Source organism: Tiliqua scincoides, chromosome 2, assembly GCF_035046505.1.
Source record: "Tiliqua scincoides isolate rTilSci1 chromosome 2, rTilSci1.hap2, whole genome shotgun sequence".
Lineage (NCBI taxonomy): Eukaryota > Metazoa > Chordata > Lepidosauria > Squamata > Scincidae > Tiliqua > Tiliqua scincoides.
The window spans coordinates 245,134,827-245,157,115 of NC_089822.1; the positions used below are offsets into that span (position 1 = coordinate 245,134,827).

The 22,289-nt window shown below is 46.5% G+C and overlaps 1 protein-coding gene across 13 annotated transcripts in view; it reads left to right on the plus strand.

The window, feature by feature from the left end:
* FHIT (fragile histidine triad diadenosine triphosphatase) overlaps window positions 1–22,289 on the plus strand; it is a 1,225,929-nt gene that overhangs the window by 964,990 nt on the left and 238,650 nt on the right. For all 13 annotated transcript variants that reach the window (XM_066616396.1, XM_066616392.1, XM_066616401.1 and 10 more), the window contains one exon: window positions 1,478–1,507. In XM_066616396.1, the coding sequence (XP_066472493.1) occupies window positions 1,478–1,507 (30 nt within the window). The remainder of the gene's footprint in view (window positions 1–1,477; window positions 1,508–22,289) is intronic.

Here is a 22,289-nt window from a genome sequence, read left to right on the forward strand (position 1 = left end):
AACTGTACATGTGGTACTGACCTATAATCTTCTTGTGCATTGTGGGGATTGACAGCAGCAGCAGGAGAGCAGAAAGTCAATATTGTAGCTCACCTAAACGAAAAATCCTGACTAATTAATTTGGTATCTTCTGGGATAGTCTCACAAACATTATGAGCTGGAGAAGCACACACCATCGGTTTGAATGCTAGTCTGCTGAGATGGCTTTTCGGAGTTTACTCACACTGGTTGGTGCCTGGAATTAGGCCCACTAGGTGTCCTGCATTCACTGATAATCAAAGGGCAATTCAACATCATTCTGACTTCAGTGTGTGTCTTGTACCTTCTGTTCTGCAAAGTGGTAGAGGTTTCTCAAGCACCTCTGCCCGTGCTCTCTTCCCACCAGCATGGTAGCTGTTGGCGAACTGGGAGTCAGGGACTCAAAGGTAAGATGGGGGAATGCTCCCAATAGAAGGGAAAACTAGCCCTGAAACCAGTTTCCAGGACATGATTAATATAATATATAATATAATATACAGTATTTATATACCGCCTTTCTTGGTCTTTATTCAAGACTTTATTCAAGGCGGTTTACATAGGCAGGCTTATTAAATCCACGCAGGGATTTTTACAAATTGAAAGAAGTTTCTTTCTTTCAAGAACCACTACATTCAAGGTGTTACACTCCAATCTGGTTTAACATTCTGGCCTCCATCCTCCCACGCTCCGAGCAGATGGAACAGCTCAGCTGCAGCTTGCCAGCTGCTTCAAGGTCGCACGGTGCCGGTGGCCTCGAACTGGAGACCTTGTGGATGTTAATCTTCAGGCAAATGGAGGCTCTACCCTCTAGACCAGACCTCCTTATGCACTCATGAGGACTACACTCATGCGCACTCACACTGTGTGAATTGGTACATTCCAAAGTCCCAAATATATGGAGGCTATGAAGACACACGTACACAACTTGGTACATTGGAAAATGAAAGGTCCTGGAGAACAGGAACTTATGCACACACAGAGGTAACCACATGCACTCCATGCAAACCTTTGAACAGGTGACACTCAGGAAGAGGGCCAGCAGGCATACTATGGACCCACCTTGCACTGGTTCTGTGACTGAACATAAGAAGAGCCCTTCTAGATTAGACCAAGGGCCTGTTTGGTCCAACTTCCTGTATCTCACAATGGCCCACCAGATGCCTCAGATGCCTCTGAGATTGTGAGCTGAGGTGTGTGTGTGGGGTGGGGGGGGAGGATAAGCACGCTGGCATTTATTCCTGTTCTCATTTGTTCAGAGTCTGAAGTGGCAAGGTGTCTGTTCTCAGATGCAGCGGTGCCAAATCGTACCCCTGAGAGTGCTCTAAATTAATGCACAATGAAATTTGATTTAAATTATTAATGGCCAATATTTTTGAATGCCCAGGAGAGCCTCGTCGCCTGCTCTGATCTCGGTGTCTTTCTCTGTTGTTGTTGATGTTTGTCCCTCCTCTTCTTACAGGATGGTCCTGAAGCTGGACAGACTGTGAAGGTGAGTGCTTATTTTATTATGCAGAGTACAAATTAATAAGAGACAATTATGAGAACTAATAAAACCGGTCAGCCGCGGCACAGTGCTGTTTTATCCTTGAAGCTGGCAGAATTGCGACTCTTCTGCCATGGTAAATGTATTGATTGAAACAGAATGGTGCAGTATGGTTACACTTCGCCTCCTTCGCCATCAGAGTTTTGGAGGCTTTAGCTGTAACTCTTACCCGCTGGTCCACAGAATGGTAACTTTCACACTACCTCACGCCTGGTCTTCGATGAGGGAGCTGCGTCTGATTCCTGCAGCTTGACCAGATTCAAACTACTTGAGAAGGTAAAAAAAGTTCTGTCCTTGGTCCAGAAGTTCTGTACTGATCCAGCACTGGACTTTTCTCATCTTCCTAAATTCATCTTATGTGGCATTCTGTTTCCCAGAGTCAAGTGCTTTCCAGCAACCCATGAGCTTGGCGTGATGGGATCGGCCCTTTCTGGTTGTATGTCACCATTAATCTGGTGTTCAGTGCTACACTACCTCCAAATGTGGAAGTTTTATGTAACTCTCATGACTAAGCTGTTTCATGACCAATATTCTATGAATTTGTCTAACGCCTAAATAAGAACAGTACTGTGCTTCCTTTTGTCTGCCCTGAACTTGTTACTTGTCAATCAATTTCATGAATTCCAGTATTATGAGAAAGAGAGATGCATTTCTCCCTAGCTAGCTTGCTGCTTTGCAGCTGTGACGTATCTTGGTTGCTCTCAAAGAAAGAATCATGGCTTATTTCTAAAGGAAGGGATTTTGGACTGATTCACGTGTGGTGGTTGCTCTTGATTCATCACTCAGTGGCTCAGTGCTGAACTTGCGAGATGCCTCCCTTAAAAGGAATCATGTTTGAGATGTTGTGAGATGATAGGAAAGCACAGAGTGTGGTTTTGACCTGTGGGAGTTGCTCTTCCTGTGCGAGGCTCCATTTAATTTGCAGGCGGACAACGGAGATCATGCATGTGTAAACCCCAGGGAGCAATAAAGTTCACTCATGCTTCAGTCAACTCCTTGGGTTATGCCAACCCAAGGCAATGAACTGACAGATGATAGGAGAGGTAAGTGGAAAGCAGCTTGAAGAAAAGCAAGGTGAGTCATGACAGACCTCCTGACTGTAGATTATTTTCTCAGTCTCCAGTACATTGACAGGCTGAGCTGACGTACTGTGGTCCCTCCAAGTGGCTGTCATGGCTATGGAAGGAGGAGCATCATAGAAAACTGCTTCCTGCTTCTCAGGCTCAAACAAGTCACTGATGGCACTACAGGGATGCAACTAGTGCAGGTCACACCAAGGGTGACCTTCAGCAGGGGATGACACCACTCTGCCCAAACCTCCATTTGGTGTGACCCTGCACAGAAAGACCTGGGCCCAACATCCTGCATTCTAGCTGCCAGTCATGTTTTCACTGCTTGCCAGCAAAAACATGAAGCAATGGGTCCAGAAAGCACTGAAGATCAGTAGATGCAGGCAGTCCAGAGGTGGGCTTTTACATGTAAACCAATGCATGTTAAGGTTGGAAGGAACCTTGGGTGTGTCCCAGTGTAGAGCAGGGGACAAAAAACCAGCAGACACAACAGAGTCTTTGAATTTGCTGTTATATATTAGAGCAAGGAGGTGCACACACAGAGTAGTCAAAAAACAGTCCAGGTCATACACGTAGAGTACAGCAGTCCAGCGTTAGCTTATCCAAGTCAGTATCCACAAATCACAGTCAGTCAGTCAGTCTAAGGTCATTTACAACATATACACACACAGTTATCCGATCGTCAAAGTCTCCGGCAGCAGTACCATAATAATATATGGTAATATATATATATATATATATATATATATATATATATATATATATATAGAGAGAGAGAGAGAGAGAGAGAGAGAGAGAGAGAGAGAGAGAGAATAAAAATCCCTATTTTTAAAAAGGGAAAGAGGGGGGACCCGGGAAACTATAGGCCGGTCAGCCTAACATCCATACCGGGTAAGATGGTGGAATGCCTCATCAAAGATAGGATCTCAAAACACATAGATGAACAGGCCTTGCTGAGGGAGAGTCAGCATGGCTTCTGTAAGGGTAAGTCTTGCCTCACGAACCTTATAGAATTCTTTGAAAAGGTCAACAGGCATGTGGATGTGGGAGAACCCGTGGACATTATATATCTGGATTTTCAGAAGGCGTTTGACACAGTCCCTCACCAAAGGCTACTGAAAAAACTCCACAGTCAGGGAATTAGAGGACAGGTCCTCTTGTGGATTGAGAACTGGTTGGAGGCCAGGAAGCAGAGAGTGGGTGTCAATGGGCAATTTTCACAATGGAGAGAGGTGAAAAGTGGTGTGCCCCAAGGATCTGTCCTGGGACCGGTGCTTTTCAACCTCTTCATAAATGACCTGGAGACAGGGTTGAGCAGTGAAGTGGCTAAGTTTGCAGACGACACCAAACTTTTCCGAGTGGTGAAGACCAGAAGTGATTGTGAGGAGCTCCAGAAGGATCTCTCCAGACTGGCAGAATGGGCAGCAAAATGGCAGATGCGCTTCAATGTCAGTAAGTGTAAAGTCATGCACATTGGGGCAAAAAATCAAAACTTTAGATATAGGCTGATGGGTTCTGAGCTGTCTGTGACAGATCAGGAGAGAGATCTTGGGGTGGTGGTGGACTTGTCGATGAAAGTATCGACCCAATGTGCGGCAGCAGTGAAGAAGGCCAATTCTATGCTTGGGATCATTAGGAAGGGTATTGAGAACAAAACGGCTAGTATTATAATGCCATTGTACAAATCTATGGTAAGGCCACACCTGGAGTATTGTGTCCAGTTCTGGTCGCCGCATCTCAAAAAAGACATAGTGGAAATGGAAAAGGTGCAAAAGAGAGCGACTAAGATGATTACGGGGCTGGGGCACCTTCCTTACGAGGAAAGGCTACGGTGTTTGGGCCTCTTCAGCCTAGAAAAGAGACACCTGAGGGGGGACATGATTGAGACATACAAAATTATGCAGGGGATGGACAGAGTGGATAGGGAGATGCTCTTTACACTCTCACATAATACCAGAACCAGGGGACATTCACTAAATTTGAGTGTTGGGCGGGTTAGGACAGACAAAAGAAAATATTTCTTTACTCAGCGTGTGGTCGGTCTGTGGAACTCCTTGCCACAGGATGTGGTGCTGGCGTCTAGCCTAGATGCCTTTAAAAGGGAATTGGACAAGTTTCTGGAGGAAAAATCCATTACAGGGTACAAGCCATGATGTGTTTGCGCAACCTCCTGATTTTAGAAATGGGTTATGTCAGAATGCCAGATGCAAGGGAGGGCACCAGGATGAAGCCTGTTGTTATCTGGTGTGCTCCCTGGGGCATTTGGTGGGCCGCTGTGAGATACAGGAAGCTGGACTAGATGGGCCTATGGCCTGATCCAGTGGGGCTGTTCTTATGTTACCACAGTTTATACCTACTGCCCTGGTGGAGCTGCAGGCTAAGGCTTAAGTAGTCTGAGCACCCAATCAGAGTCGGCTCAGTTAAGTAGGGTGTGGCAGCACAGGTGCAGTGTAATTCTGCTGACTCAGTGTGACTCAGCTGCCTGCAACTTTCCATGAACCAACTTGTTAGTTTTGTCTCTGGCATTGCATGAACAGAGAGCTAACAATGCAAGAGCCCGGAAGGTCAGGAGCAACATGATTACATTATTATGTCACGCTTGAGCTTCTGGAACACCAAGTTTTTTTAAGGTAAGTGCTTTATTGGGTGCAAGCTACCACAACAATACCTCTGGGTGATGGACACCCAAATGGAGGGACATGCTAGAGTTCAATGTTTCTGCTTCCTTAGTGAAGCTTCAGCTTATGACAACGCATAGTAAAAGAGGTTGTTTAGTAGGCAGGGCTCTCGATGAGAACACAACCCTGCCTGCCCGCCCAGGCTAAGCCTCCTGGTACAAAATTCCATCAGTACAGCATTGCCAGAAAGACAATCTGCTATTCAATAACCACTGGCTCTCTGCAGTGCTTTGCTGCCAAAGGCTGTTTCGCCTTCTGCGGAAAGATGCCAACTGCATATTTCCTTAAAAAGTAATGGGGAAAAGACTCAAGCCTCTTGCCTCTCAATGGGAGGATCCACCTGTGGGTGTGTATGCTCTTGTGATTCAGTGACCAGTTTTCCAATGCTGCATGTATTTGCTGATGTTCTTTCAGTTTACTATAGTGAATGAAGCTTACCAAGAATAGATCAGCCTACTAATAAAGGTGAAATGGCAAGGATTTATTATTTCCCCATTCAAGTAATAAAACAGCTAACATCCAAAATGGGCGTTCAGGTATGTTTTCGTTCCTCCATCAGACACAATTCAAGTAAATTTTGCATTAGATAAAAAATTTAAAAATAAATTACTTAGAATCAATTTGGGAAATTAAAAGAGTCTGTGCTTGTAAAATACGATTACTTGGCTAAGGCTAGGCGGGCCATCGCGTGAGGCTCTCTGCAGACGCGTGTGGCCTCTGGGAACCAAGTGCCTCTGGGAACTAAGTGCCAGGTAAGGCACAAGAGTTTAGCATCTGGGCGAGGAGAAGGCAAGGAGACCTCTGAGTTTTGGAGAAGGAGAGGAGGAGGAGCAGGAGGAGGAGGTAAGTGTACTCATTCTAACGCTTTGTCTTTCTAACTCCCTGTCTTCTAACCTTAATCTTACCTTTAAAGCAACCTTAAATCAAAATTGAAAGTTAGCACCTAAGGGAGGTACATAGGGCTACTCGTGAGCAGGAGCAGAGTCCTACTCGTGAGTAAGTGCCCAAGGGTCAGGCATTTAAATCAAAATTGAAAGTTAGCTGCACCTAAGGTAGCACTTAATCGAAGGAAGGGAGGAGGATAAAGTGAAAAGCAGGTTTTCTACTTGTTTAAATTAAACCTATACTTAACCCAGGTTAAACCTAATCTAAGTTAGAACATAACCTAAACAGGTCAGTAAATTGGGACACAGGATCTAGAGAGCAATAAATAATTAAACAAACCCAAATAAAAACTAGCTTGAGGTTACAAAAACAGTCCAGCCTAAGAGAACAGAACTAGGAGGGAAAGGACCTAGGAAGGGCCAATTCCCAACCCATTAAGAGCCCCATTAGGCTAATCCAAGCAGTCCATTCAGGAGCCTGCAGAGTAGGTCACGCCCATCAGCAGCCATTTGCCTTCCTGAGCTTTTGTAAACTCACCTGGGAAGGCCAGCCCCCTTTCAATCAGGAAGGAAGGAGGGGGGAGGAGCCAGCCAGGAGTATAAGGCTAGGCGGGCCATCCCGTGAGGCTCTCTGCAGACGCGTGTGGCCTCTGGGAACCAAGTGCCTCTGGGAACTAAGTGCCAGGTAAGGCACAAGAGTTTAGCATCTGGGCGAGTTCAGCAGCAGGGCGAGGAGGCCAGGGCCCCATACACTGCCCTTCCTCTTCCCTTGAGAAGAGGGCTGCTATCCAGTGTACAGTTTTTAAAAGGACCCATAAATAAAACAACAACAACAAAAAAGCTATGCAGTCAGACAGCCAGCAGCAGGGTGGGGGCTATCCAGTGTTCTGCATTGAGTGCCACATGTATGATTATATGCCTCTGGGGCATAAGTCATGGGTGTGTCCTCGGTGCAAGGAGCTCCAGGCTCTCAGGGAACACGTCCGCTCCCTTGAAGCCTTGGTGGCCGACCTGGAGAAGCGCAGGCAGCCAGAGGAGGACCGTGGGGAGACTTCCGGGGACGATCAGGCTTCGTCCCAACCTCAGGCGTGCAGCTCCTCGGCTGCCCGGGTGGGAAGTCTCGGGACTGGAGGACGTCATCCTGGAGAGGAGGGAAACAATCCCCTAGGGGGGATCCCTTCTCCAGGGGATGGGCCCGTATCCGAGCGCACTCGGGATACTCCTCGGCGGGAGGGGGGTCGGGGGCTTCTTGTAGTGGGGGATTCGATTATTAGAAACATAGAGAGGGGGGTTTGCGACGGATGTGAGGACCGCATGGTGACTTGCCTGCCTGGTGCGAAGGTTGCGGACATCACTTCTCGTCTAGACAGGCTAGTAGACAGTGCTGGGGGAGAGGTAGCGGCTGTGGTGCATGTCGGCACCAACGACGTGGGCAAGTGTAGCTGGGAGGTCCTGGAGGCCAAATTTAGGCTTTTAGGCAGGAAGCTGAAAGCCAGGACCTCAAAGGTAGCGTTCTCTGAAGTGCTACCTGTTCCACGCGCAGGGCCAGCTAGGCAGGCGGAGATCAGGGGTCTCAATGCGTGGATGAGACGGTGGTGTAGGGAGGAGGGGTTTAGATTCGTTAGGCACTGGGGAACGTTTTGGGACAAGCGGGGCCTGTACAAGAGGGACGGGCTCCATTTGAACCAGAATGGAACTAGACTGCTGGCGCATAACATTAAAAAGGTGGCAGAGCAGCTTTTAAACTGATCCCTGGGGGAAGGCCGACAGGAGCCGAGGGGCATCCGGTTCGGGACTCCTCATCCCTATGGGATGAGGATGGGGAGGTTAGAGAACAACAAGACAAAGGCAGGGTAGGAGAAGAAATTGGGAAAGGTAGGATGATGGGATGTGATAGACGGTTTGGCACAATGAGAGGATGCGGGGACAAAGGAGCGAATAAGCAGCCCATCCTGGGGCATTCCGTGTATAAATGCTTTTATGCGAATGCCCGAAGTCTACGAGCAAAGGTGGGAGAACTGGAATGTCTGGTGACAAGGGAAAATATTGACATAGTGGGCATAACGGAAACCTGGTGGAATGCGGAGAATCAGTGGGATACCGCAATCCCGGGCTATAAACTCTACAGGAGGGACAGGCAGGGGCGTGTTGGAGGTGGGGTGGCCCTTTATGTTAAGGAAGGGATAGAATCCAGCAAAGTAGAGATTGAAGGTGGGTCCGACTCCACCGTAGAATCTCTGTGGGTTAAATTACCAGGCTTGTGCAGCGATGTAATACTGGGGGCGTGCTATCGTCCTCCAGACCAGAAATCTGATGGGGACCTTGAAATGAGGAAACAGATCAGGGAGGTGACAAGGAAGGACAGGGTTGTAATCATGGGGGACTTCAATTATCCTCATATTGACTGGGTCAATTTGTGTTCTGGTCACGATAAGGAAACCGGATTTCTTGACGTGCTAAATGACTGTGGCTTAGATCAGCTAGTCAAGGAGCCCACCAGAGGACAGGTGACTCTGGATTTAATTTTGTGCGGTACGCAGGACCTGGTTAGAGATGTAAACGTTACTGAGCCATTGGGGAACAGTGATCATGCTGCAATACGTTTTGACGTGCACGTTGGGGGAAGAATCCCAGGCAAATCTCTAACAAAAACCCTTGACTTCCGACGGGCGGACTTCCCTCAAATGAGGAGGCTGGTTAGAAGGAGGTTGAAAGGGAGGGTAAAAAGAGTCCAGTCTCTCCAGAGTGCATGGAGGCTGCTTAAAACAACAGTAATAGAGGCCCAGCAGAGGTGTATACCGCAAAGAAAGAAGGGTTCCACTAAATCCAGGAGGGTGCCCGCATGGCTAACCAGCCAAGTTAGAGAGGCTGTGAAGGGCAAGGAAGCTTCCTTCCGTAAATGGAAGTCTTGCCCTGATGAAGAGAATAAAAAGGAACATAAACTGTGGCAAAAGAAATGTAAGAAGGTGATAGGGGAGGCCAAGCGAGACTATGAGGAACGCATGGCCAGCAACATTAAGGGGAATAATAAAAGCTTCTTCAAATATGTTAGAAGCAGGAAACCCGCCAGAGAAGCGGTTGGCCCTCTGGATGGTGAGGGAGGGAAAGGGGAGATAAAAGGAGACTTAGAGATGGCAGAGAAATTAAATGAGTTCTTTGCATCTGTCTTCACGGCAGAAGACCTCGGGCAGATACCGCTGCCCGAACGGCCCCTCCTGACCGAGGAGTTAAGTCAGATAGAGGTTAAAAGAGAAGATGTTTCAGACCTCATTGATAAATTAAAGATCAATAAGTCACCGGGCCCTGATGGCATACACCCAAGGGTTATTAAGGAATTGAAGAATGAAGTTGCAGATCTCTTGACTAAGGTATGCAACTTGTCCCTCAAAACGGCCACGGTACCAGAAGATTGGAGGATAGCAAATGTCACGCCTATTTTTAAAAAGGGAAAGAGGGGGGACCCGGGAAACTATAGGCCGGTCAGCCTAACATCCATACCGGGTAAGATGGTGGAATGCCTCATCAAAGATAGGATCTCAAAACACATAGATGAACAGGCCTTGCTGAGGGAGAGTCAGCATGGCTTCTGTAAGGGTAAGTCTTGCCTCACAAACCTTATAGAATTCTTTGAAAAGGTCAACAGGCATGTGGATGCGGGAGAACCCGTGGACATTATATATCTGGACTTTCAGAAGGCATTTGACACGGTCCCTCACCAAAGGCTACTGAAAAAACTCCACAGTCAGGGAATTAGAGGACAGGTCCTCTCGTGGATTGAGAACTGGTTGGAGGCCAGGAAGCAGAGAGTGGGTGTCAATGGGCAATTTTCACAATGGAGAGAGGTGAAAAGCGGTGTGCCCCAAGGATCTGTCCTGGGACCGGTGCTTTTCAACCTCTTCATAAATGACCTGGAGACAGGGCTGAGCAGTGAAGTGGCTAAGTTTGCAGACGACACCAAACTTTTCCGAGTGGTGAAGACCAGAAGTGATTGTGAGGAGCTCCAGAAGGATCTCTCCAGACTGGCAGAATGGGCAGCAAAATGGCAGATGCGCTTCAATGTCAGTAAGTGTAAAGTCATGCACATTGGGGCAAAAAATCAAAATTTTAGATATAGGCTGATGGGTTCTGAGCTGTCTGTGACAGATCAGGAGAGAGATCTTGGGGTGGTGGTGGACAGGTCGATGAAAGTGTCGACCCAATGTGCGGCGGCAGTGAAGAAGGCCAATTCTATGCTTGGGATCATTAGGAAGGGTATTGAGAACAAAACGGCTAATATTATAATGCCGTTGTACAAATCGATGGTAAGGCCACACCTGGAGTATTGTGTCCAGTTCTGGTCGCCGCATCTCAAAAAAGACATAGTGGAAATGGAAAAGGTGCAAAAGAGAGCGACTAAGCTGATTACGGGGCTGGGGCACCTTCCTTATGAGGAAAGGCTACGGCGTTTGGGCCTCTTCAGCCTAGAAAAGAGACGCTTGAGGGGGGACATGATTGAGACATACAAAATTATGCAGGGAATGGACAGAGTGGATAGGGAGATGCTCTTTACACTCTCACATAATACCAGAACCAGGGGACATCCACTAAAATTGAGTGTTGGGCGGGTTAGGACAGACAAAAGAAAATATTTCTTTACTCAGCGCGTGGTCAGTCTGTGGAACTCCTTGCCACAGGATGTGGTGCTGGCGTCTAGCCTAGACGCCTTTAAAAGGGGATTGGACGAGTTTCTGGAGGAAAAATCCATTATGGGGTACAAGCCATGATGTGTATGCGCAACCTCCTGATTTTAGGAATGGGTTAAGTCAGAATGCCAGATGTAGGGGAGAGCACCAGGACGAGGTCTCTTGTTATCTGGTGTGCTCCCTGGGGCATTTGGTGGGCCGCTGTGAGATACAGGAAGCTGGACTAGATGGGCCTATGGCCTGATCCAGTGGGGCTGTTCTTATGTTCTTATGTTCTTATGTTCTTACGATTACTTGGCTTGAAATTCCTGTTAGTGCTCATTAAGATAAGGTTAGCAACATACAAAGGCAAATGGAAGCAATTCTCTTCCATTCCATTTGCTACATTGACCTTATTTGTAGATATACTTTCCTGTTTTCACCCAGATTAACAGGGATGGATGGAGAAATCTGTGCAGAGAGAGAGAAGGGGTAAAAAGACCTTTAGAACCTATTGGGTGAATGGTCTTGGAAATGAATCAGAGCACAAGTTCCCACCACTATGCGAAGGTTGCTGTAAAAGATGTGTTTGACTCGGGTCCACTGAGATTGGTTGTAGGGTTGGCCATTATGTCATTCTGGTGTTCTTGTACACCAGTGCTTCGCCTGTGAGACGTGGGCTATGGTGGTGGTGAACTCTCTGCACTAGGCTCCAAAATGGCATGATGACTCATGCTATAGATACATTATAGCTGTAGGAAGAATGAGTGATTGCATAGACTAATGTTTAACATTTCCACAGTACCACAGTGCGTTGGTGTTCCACAATTGGTCTGCAGGTGTGCCACAGGAGTTTGGGAGAGGGCCATTTATTAGTTTGGGGGAGGGCCATTAGGGGGATGTGATCCCGCCACAGGAAGTGTGGTGTGCCTTGTCAGTTGCCCCCAAATTGTTGGTGTGCCTTGACAATTTTAGCACCTTGTCAGTGTGCTGTGAGAGGAAAAGGGTTGAAAACTGCCAGCCTAGAGACTGACTCCAGTGGACTTTGTCTGGTATTGACATGCTGTTCCAGTCATCTGTCATCTCCTTTAACGAGAATTTTGTAATTGCCAAGGCACCATACTAGTTGTTAGAAGACTTTGATAAGTTGTTTTGGTCAATGGATCATGGCAAAAGTGCCAGTTTAAATTCACAGCAGGCTGTGATGGCTACACTGTTGGTGTATGAGGGCCCAGTTCTAAGGGCTGTGGTGCCAGTGCTCCACTGGCACCACTGACCCAGGCAGTTGCAAAAGTGCCATAGGTGCTACTTTTGTGCCAGTGCTAACCCACCACTGAAGCTGAGCCCAGTGGCAGTTGGCACTGGCCCTCAGTGCCCAAAGACAGACACTGAGAGCTCCTAACAGTGAGTATGACTGCTGGCCAGCAGCAGGGTTTTTCAGGGTGGAGGGAGGGCAGGGGGGGTTGGAGTAGGCCCAGGAGGGGGGCAGAGATGGCAGCAGTCTCTGCCACTGTACCTAACCCCATTCCCGGGCCAGGAAACCTGACACAAGTCTCCTTAGTTCTGTACCTATTCAATAGCGGGTGTAGATCCAAGGAGATCCTTTGGGGCTGCCTAGGTGTTACACGGGGTACCCTGAGGAGACCTGTTGCTGCTTTCCTGGCCCCATAGGATACAGTGGTCACCATTTTGGCACCACCATAACCCTGGGCGCTACGGAAACATAGGATTGGGCTGTGAGAGTCCTGAAAAACGTATTTGTGAGCAAACCGTTAGCGGAAAGAAACGCCCCCCCTTGATGAACCACCAGCAAGTCTACTTTTTTGCTTTGCAAATTGAAGGGAAAAATTGATTTTCTCTTGTACCAAAGACAAAGGTCACTGGATGCATGGGCAGCCAGTGAATTGTGAAAATATTCTGATGTGCTCAGGGTTTTTTGACTCATTATTTTAATAAACATAATGAGATGGCAATGACCCACTGATGCTGTTACGATCTGCTGGATTTTAAAAATCGCATGCTCCATCCTTTATGGCTATAATGTTAGCCTTCTTTTTATTTGTAATTTTTCCACTTTTCTGCAGAATTGGAGAACACCATAAGTTGTAATAATTTATCATCACTGTTTGGATGATGTGACTCTTCTGAAAATCGCCAACTGTGTGTTAATAAAATAAGGTGCTTCTCAGCCCTTTTCTGATTCAGTTATTGTAATCTCAGTCAAAATGGGATGGAAGACCTGGCTGAATCACTGGGGCACCCTGCGTGTTTGATGGGAAACAAGAAGCTTGATGCCACCTCCATGAATGGCATGGCAGTAACATCTTTACAATGCTAATTAAAATGTGCATCTTTGCAAGATGCTTAATATAAAGCTGCAGCCACATTCATGGAATGTCAGTGTCCTTATTTGTCCTTATTCTGATGGATGGACACTTTAGATTAGATATCACCAGCTGGAAGCTCTTGTGCCAAATGTCGGTCTTGTTGTCATAGGGATGCATGACCATCCCATGACTTGGTCTGAAGGGGCTTGAGTACTTGCAGATGTGCACAGATCCCCAAGACTGAGAGCCTCATTACCACCACTGCTGCCCAACTCCCCCTGTCTGAAGGCACCCAAGAGATAGTGGTGTGTTACATGCAGTGCTTCTGAGAACATATGTAATATGTGCACATGGGGGGAACCAGCAGCATCACTAGGGTTCACCCAGTCACCCCCCATGCAGTGGGCAGGGCAACACCCCAGGGGGTGGGCGTGGTGATGTACCATCACCCACTGGTTTTTTGGCTATACCTTTTGATAGAACAAAGAGAACACATTCTGCACAACACTACGCATTGATAGATATATAACATGATGGTATTATTCCTCCGAACTCTGATTTTGGTCACTAGTGGTATCACACCCCCTCCCAGGGTGTCAACTTACTAACACCTTATTGCAGCAGTTCCCAAACTTTTTGCACTAGGACCCACTTTTTAGAATGACAATCTTTCCAAGACCCACCAGAAGTGATGTCATGGTGGAAGTGACATCATCAGACAAATTAAAATAAATAAGAATAAATAATTAAAGTAAAACAAATAATTAAATAAGCAGAAGCCAGCCCTGTTCCACCAAGTGAATTCCCTCTGTAGCCTGCCTGCAATAACATCCCCCCTCCAAAATCAGTAAGGTTTTCAGCCCTACCCAGTGCCCAGTTCAATTTAAGAACTTCTGTTTAAACCAGATCACTGTCAGGATCCACCTGGCTTTGCAAGTCTCAAAAAAGTTCACCTTATCAGCTGAAGTCTCCGTTTTGATCCTTTTTAGTGGTGGTGGGGGGAGGCTGCCTTCTGGAGCATTTGTTGAGCCCCAGTTCCATCAGATCAGGACCATTCTGGTGGCTTCACATTCCCCTTTGTCTGGTCTGACCACCAGCCAAGGCACATTTGCTTACTTGTGAGTAAACTTGACCATGAGGCTTAGTTTAGCTTTCCATAGGGCTCAATGCATTCTTCTGCTTGGAGGGAGGGACTTCCTTCTCAGGTGTTTTTGGGGGCTGCATTAATTGGATCAGAACCATTGTAGTGTCACTGGATTCCTCTCAGCCTACTCTTTCCGAAGGACTAAGGCAAGGTTGCCTACTCGCGAGTAAATGTGTGATACAGCTCAGTTTCACTTTCCATAGGGCTCCATGCATTTTTTGTTCTCTGGGTTTTTGGCCATAACATTTGATAGAAAGGAGATATTTCACTCTGGGTTTTTGCATTGCATTCTACTGGAAATTCCACATCCAACGGTATATAACATGATGGTTTTACTCCTAACCACATGATTTTAGCATGTCACCCCTCCAGTGCGCATCACCCCCCGTGTGCGTCACCCAGTGCGGCCCACACCACCTGCACCCCCTAGCAATGCCACTGGGGGGATCAGCTGACAAGGAATCCAGTGTGATGGCCAATGGTGCAACTGTATAATTAGGTGGTGAAAAGAAAATCAGACAAGGATAAAGTGCCACAGTCACGTTAACTTTAATACTAAAAATCAAAAAGAGTGGTTCAAACTGGGCCTAGGTTTGTGAGTAAACTTACTCACACTTTACTATAGACAGGAGAATTCTATGGGTAACAACCATGAACAATGGAACCTAAAAGAAGCGGTTGGGGTGGGGAGGAGAGGAGGGAGGGATTCATTCAAAGGAGAAGGAGTAGAGAGAAAATATGGGTGGGGGGAGGCAGGGATATTAAATTCCCCCCTCCCCATCGGAACCCAGGAGGAAAAAGTTGAAGTTTTGGGTTGCGGAAAAGGAGAAAAAGTAGGAAGGTCAGTTGGAAAGGAGAGAGAAGGACTCAGGCAACTCTAGCAATGGCAAAAAGCTGGTGATTAGAGGCAACTCTCTGTAGCCTGTACCAAGGGCTTCAGGCAAAGGATTAACCTAGGAACAGGCCATGAACAGTGCACTTCACCCACTTGTGGTGGTGAGACTAGTCTCTCCCACTGAATAAGCACTCTTGAATGATACTCCAAGCCTCCAAAGGAGATCACCACTGGCAAGGGAGAGCCTCCTTGTTCTGAGGACTTGCTGGATTGGCCAAGGCAATATCCTAACTGGAAGTGAAAAGAAATAGACCTTCAGGTTGAAGAGGTCCAATGGCCAGCCTCAGTTAGGCGAAGTCACCCTTGTCAAGCATGGTACGGAGGACTGGCCAAATTAGACACTGGCGAAAGGATCATGCACATCAGAGCATCAACGTGGCAGGGCTAACCCATGAACCCTCAGTACCAGTGGCAGTGTAGCACTCAATGTGACATCAAGGGGGGGCACCATGAGGTGACACAGTGCAGGCTTTTGTCTCAGGGCCTCCAGCACTCTGGCACCAACACTGACTCTGTGCTTGGGAGCCTTTTGTGATCTAGGGAATTGTGCCAAACTGTAGTCTTGGTAGCTAAGCCACAACTGTGCACACATTTAGGGTTCTAGTCCTGGTTCTAGTCTTGATACAAATGACCACAAATATGTATGGCTATTTTTGAGATATTGCAAAATAATGAGACTGGAGTTCACAACTTCAAGCAGGATCTTGAACTTTTCCGTTAATCCTGCCCTTCCTTACACATAAATCGCCCCACTCCGCAGAACCCTGAAATATTACTCCTGGCAGTTGAACATGCCAGCAGACCACTTTGGAGGACGAGAAGTTCTCTCCACTTAAAAGTGACCTGCTGGCACGCTGCAGAGGTTCAGATGATGTCATTTGGGTGGTGCACACTGGTGGTGTGGAGAAATAGCCAGAAGTTGAAGACCAAAGTTGCTCATTTTTCTTTCCTTTCAAAACCGGAACTCAGGTGGGCATCAATAATAGCAACATTCATATCTAACAGGAGCTCATCTTGGAGAAAGGAGATTTAGATTCACTGCTCCACCTTCCAATCACATAAATCTACACTACTATTGAAATTAAACTCTGGGGGAGAGAGCTCCTAATGCTGGATGCATGCCACTCTAAATACATATCCTATATAACATGCCCATAGAGTGAAGTATTTATTTCTTTGTTTACTTACAAATTTCTACTCCACTTTTTCTCCCTACTGGGCATTCAAAGTAGCTTACAAAAAGATATCAAATATATAAACATTAAAATGACCTAAAAACAATGAGTCAACCTAAAACATTCATTAAAAGCGAAGAGTAAAAAAAAAAACCAGCAGCAAACAGTAAAACAATAAAAAGTAACCCATAAAAACTGGACAGCATAAAACCCCATTTGAAAAAGCCCTAAACTTGGAAGGTGAGTGTAAAAAGAAATGTGTTTAGACCCTGAGGGAAAGCCTCTAAGCAGTGGCGTCGCTAGGGGGTGCGGGGGGTGCGGGCCGCACTGGGTGATGCGCACAGGGGGGTGACGCACACTTGGGGGTGACGCGCTAAAATCACGGTGGTTAGGAGTAACCCCATCATATTATATACCGTTGGATGCAGAATTTTGAGCGGAATGCAATGCAAAAAACCAGAATGGAATATCTCCTTTCTAAAAGTTATGTAAAAAAACTGGAGAACAAAAAATGCATGGATCCCTATGGAAAGTGAAAGTGAGTCATATGGTGTGTTTACTCATGAGTAGGCAAACTTGCCTTAGTCCCTTGGAAAGGGCTGGCTGAGAGTAATCCAATGACACCAGAATTGTCCTGATCCAATGAATGCAGCCCCCAAAAACACCTGGGAAGGATGTCCCTGCCTCCAAGCAGATGAATGTATTGAGCCCTACGGAAAGCGAAGCTAAGCCTCATGGTTGCGTTTACTTGTGAGTAAGCAAACGTGCCTTGGCTGGTGTGACAAATCAAGTGAAGGAGAGTGCAAGGCTACCAGAATGGTCCTGATCTGATGGAACTGGAGCTCAACAAGTGCTCCAGAAGGCAACCTACCCCCCCCCCACACACACACACTAAAAAGGATCAAAACAGGCTTCAGCTGATAAGGTGAACCTTTTTGAGACTTGCAAAGCCTGACAGTGATCTGGTTTAAACAGAAGTTCTTAAATTGAACTGGGCACTGGGTGGGGTTAAAACCTTACTGGTTTTGGACGGAGGGTGTTATTGCAGAGGAAATTCACTTGGTGGAGCAGGGCTAGCTTCTGCTTGTTTAATTGTTTTACTTTAATTATTTATACTTATTTATTTTAATTTGCCTGATGATGACACTTCTACCATGACATCACTTCTGGTGGGTCTTGGACAGATTGTCATTCTAAAAAGTGGATCCCAGAGCTCACAGTTTGAGAACTGCTGCAATAAGGTGTTAGTAAGTTGACACCTGGTGTGTGTGTGTGTGTGTGTGTGTGTGTGTGTGTGTGTGTGTGAGAGAGAGAGAGAGAGAGAGAGAGAGAGAGAGAGAGAGACGTCACTAGGGACCAAAATCACTAAAATCAGAGTTTGGAGGAATAATACCATCATGTTATGTATCAATCAATGCCTAATTTCATGTAGAATGTGTTCTATCTTTGTTCGATCAAAAGGTACAGCCCAAAAACCAGTGTGGGGCGGAATGATGGAACATCACCACGCCCACCACCTGGGGTGTTGCCCTGCGCACTGCATGGGGGGTGACGCGCTGGCATCCTGCACCAGGTGACGCAAACCCTAGTGATGCCACTGCCTCTAAGGAAGGAGCAGTTCACCATCTAAGAGGGAGGGGATTCCATAGAACTGGTGCCACCACAGAGAAGGCCCTACTCTCACTTCCACTGGTGGTGGCAAGGAGTAGCCCCTGTGCTGACCATTGTTTACTTTGGCTGTGGTTGCCTCGTGCTGATGCTGTGCGCTCTAGATCCCTTGTAGTACCTAAAAACAGATTTTGTGTTTTGGCCTTAGAAGGGAACAGTAAATAACTTTGTAGTCTTTCTTCTACCATAAATCCAGTTCACAGCAGGCAGACATGTCAACTGTTGTTTGCTAAGATAGTAAGGTCAGTGGGCTTCCGTAGCATGCCGCTAAAATATAGAGTACTGGGAACAGGGAGTCAAACTACTGATAAAGCTTGGTGTTTCTGTCTATATATTTAAACAAAAGAGCTACTGGGGAGTTTGATCCAGACCAGCACTATGGCATGGGGAAGGAGAAGTTAATCACTTACCTTGTCCCGAAGTCATGATGAATATTTCCCCCTCCCCCAACCAGGGAATAGCAGCTTTAGAGGAACAGTGCACTTCAGGAGCATGAAAGGTGGTAAAGGTTGACCCCTCTGTGTCATGCTCCTGATTTTGATACTCCCCACACCAGCCATAGCTGCAATTTTTTTAAAAAAAAGACTAGAAACTCCAATACACTTTAACCCGCTTCTGCCCAGCCCACAGGTGCACACATTTGATCCCTGTTGTGTATATGCAATGTTGGGCAGAAATGCCTTGAGCATCTATTGGCAGCATAGTCCTATTCTTGGTGGGGCTGTTGGGTGCAGAGGCTTTTTGTCCGCTTCCCCTGAGTAAGGGCGCAGGCCCACAGTGGGGTTACTCAAATATGACCTGGCCCTTTTTCTGGTGCATACTGACACTTGTGTCAGGCTTTGCAGCCTGGGTGGATGGGATCCAGTGGAGTACCCCCCTCCTTGGTTGGTTCCTTCCCCCTCCCTGCCATCCCCTTGCCCCAGAATGCCTCCTTCCACCTCAAAAACCTGCACTGCCGTCCAGTGGTGCAGCTGACCCTTGGGCAGTCCTGTGGCGTCCTCCACTTAGCGCTGGGCCCAGCGTTGACTAGTGCTGGCCCAGCACCGGCACTCCCTACTCAGAAAGTGCTGTAAATATGCTTTATAGCACCCATGCTAGGCCCAGATTGGATTCAACCCTTATTCCTCAGTTGGAGCTGTTGTTGCACTGGCATACAGAGACATATACTGGTGTATCTAGATTGTTGGATTGGGCTGTACATCCCCTTGCATTTAATGGGAGTTAGTTAAGATGATTAAATTGTCTCATGGATTTCAGTGGGGCTTAGGAAAGAGTCACTTTGTTAGGATACAACCCTATGAGTGCCATTTTAAAAAAAAATGTGAATCTGATACAGAATCTGACATCAGGGTCAGTTCATTTTGAGAATAGACTTGCAGTCTTAAAACATACAGTGGGGGAAAGTAGCATCAAACATGGTTATAACTGACTTGCTGGAATGAAATAATACTGCACAGCCAACCAGTCAGGTTTGTTCAATCAAATCCCATGGACACATATCTCAGATATTGGTGGTGACAAGATCTAGGCAGCTTCCTCCTGGAGTCCTGGATATCTGTCACTTGCATGTGTCTGGGAGTCAACTTGGATGCTTGCAATGCAGTGCAGTCATTCTGCTGCAGCCCCTTCTGTTTGCTGGTGTAAACGGCCAAGATTGCCTTTCCATTTGCGGGATGGGTGGGCATATTTTCCTTTCACAGATGCTTCTTTAATGGGGCACTAAATCAGTGCACCTGGTTGGGGGTCTGTAAGAGTCTTCACTGGAAGTGAAGAGTCTCTCTTAGCCTATATAGCAGATACATTTTCTGCATCTTTTCTAGTCTTACCGCTGTTGTTCCTGAGGACTAGAATGTTTGAATATTCAAAACCAATCACATCGCAGCACGCCTTGATTACATCAGAGGGATGACTTGTATGTTAATGCAGCTGGGCTTCCTGTGGATTCACAAACACCAACCTTGGGCTAATAAAGCATGAAAACCACCTTTCTGGTCTTTAAATGAGCAACAGAGCTGCAATGTGGGGACAAATGAAACCCTTCGTAAACCCTTGAGTCACCTTAAGCAGTATCTTGCTGCAGACACGAGTCCATTCAAAGAACAAGAAGTAGTTGACCTAAGGAAGATGGGCCTTGGGGTAGGTATCTTGAGCTTCCTGCTAAGGTTGGAATGTAAAAGAAAGGAAAAAGAATGAGCCCTTTGAAGCCAGCTGTGACTTATCTGCTCAGGACTCAGGCTATTTGCAATGCCCCTAAATGTCGACTTATTCCTAAAGAATTGGGTATGTTCCACTATAAATTCTGGGATTTGGGCAGGATCCTTATATAGATCCATGTTCATCTCCCATGACTGGAGTTCCTCACTCTCTCCTGAGCTCCTAAGAGATGGTCCCAATATAGATATAAAGTCAACAGACCTTCAATGCTTGGACCCCAGACAATGCAGATGCAAATTAGCTTTTGCGCCTTTTGCAAAATCTGCACAGATCCAGAGTCTTCCTCCCTTCCTTCTTGCTTATCCCATCCTGCCTTGTGTTTGAAACCTCTTGCCATGTTCTGCCATTTGTTTGTGTCTTATTAGAGTCAGTTTGTGGCAGCACAAGGTTTGTTTTTTTTTAAACACAATACAAGGATCAGGGTGCAAACTATGAACTCCTGGAAGACACCTGGCTCATTTTGCCACCACTGTCTACTGTTTTGCAGCAGCCAACCTCAGATAAGTCTGCTGGTACCATGAAAAATGCACCAATTAGATTACCTCTGCACAACTTTATGAACTATTTGCTGCAATGGGTAGTGACAGTGGCAATGTTCTCCTTTTCAGAAGGGAGCCTTCCAGTGGAGCATTAAGGTTGATTCCAGGGAATCCACCCCAGTGTTTTCCATTCAGCAGTGGTAGTAGGAAGATGATAGTTCTTTGATGATAGTAGGAAGATGATAGTTCATCCTGTTGTCTTGTGTGCTCCCAGAGGCATTTGGTGGGCCACTGTGAGATACAGGAAGCTGGACTAGATGGGCCTTTGGCCTGATCCAGAGGGGCTCTTCTTATGTTCTTATGTTGTTATGGCTTCCAAGAGGCCAAATGAGAAAACTGTAGAAAAAAGTCCTCACAGATTCAATCCAGGTTCAGCATCTGGTTGGTAGAAGGCAATCTCAACATGTCTCTAATCTTTGCATGTTTCGGTCTTGTCATTAGAAGAAGGCAGTTGGCCTTCTGACTGCCACCATCCTTTAATGCTGGAAGCAACATCAAAAGTCGTGTTTGATGGCTGCAGGAGACAAAGGAAAATGAAGGCAGCACAATGATTGATGGACATGACACTCTTTGGATGGAGAATACCAAGAGCCGCAAGGAACTGATAAATGGAAATGATGACTTGGATAATGAAGTCTGCTTTTAGAAATCTCAGGAGCTGAAGATTCCCTGAAGGGATGAGGGGACAGGCGCCATTCCGATCTTTCTCTGTAGTGGTGAATTATGACAGGGCTGAAGATGGATCATTCTTTTGAATCTGCACTTCAGAATGTCATGACACTTTCCGTCTCCATACTTGCCAAGTAATATCATATTATGGACCTGTCACATTTTGCAGAACCCAAGCAGGCACATAAAAACAGTCTTGCACATCTTGAGAACTCAACCAGTTCATCATAGTCAAAGATTAACAAAGCAGGCTATCCTTCTGTGACAGGGCCTTGCATAGTCCGTGAAATGTGCCTCCTTAGGGTCAAAGTATGGGTTGATAATATTCCAATTAACTCCTACTGTCAATAGCACTTTTTCATTCCACCTCCAAGAGGATTTCCTGTAACCTCAAATGTCATGGGGATACTCTCTTTGATGCCTGTACTTCCCAGTTCATAAGCCTTTCCACCCATCTCTGTCCCACTAGACTGTCCCTTGAGAGTGACCTGTTCCCACTGTTCTTAGCCTCCTCCTTAGCCTATACACTAGCTGAATAGCTGAACAGATGTGCTCTCTCTGCTGCATTATGTTTTTGATACATGCCCTACATTCCCTTTGATGCCCTTGTGTGTATAAGGGGGGGGGGGGATCTGGAATAGAAGATAATCTTTCAATGCAGAAAGTGATGAATTGAACTAGTGATGAATTGAACATCACTCCACTAGTGGTGGCACAAGAGTTTAAAATTCATGTTGGCATCCTTCAGTCTTGAAAGACTATGGTATCGCGCTCTGAATGGTGGTTCTGGAACAGAGTGTCCTC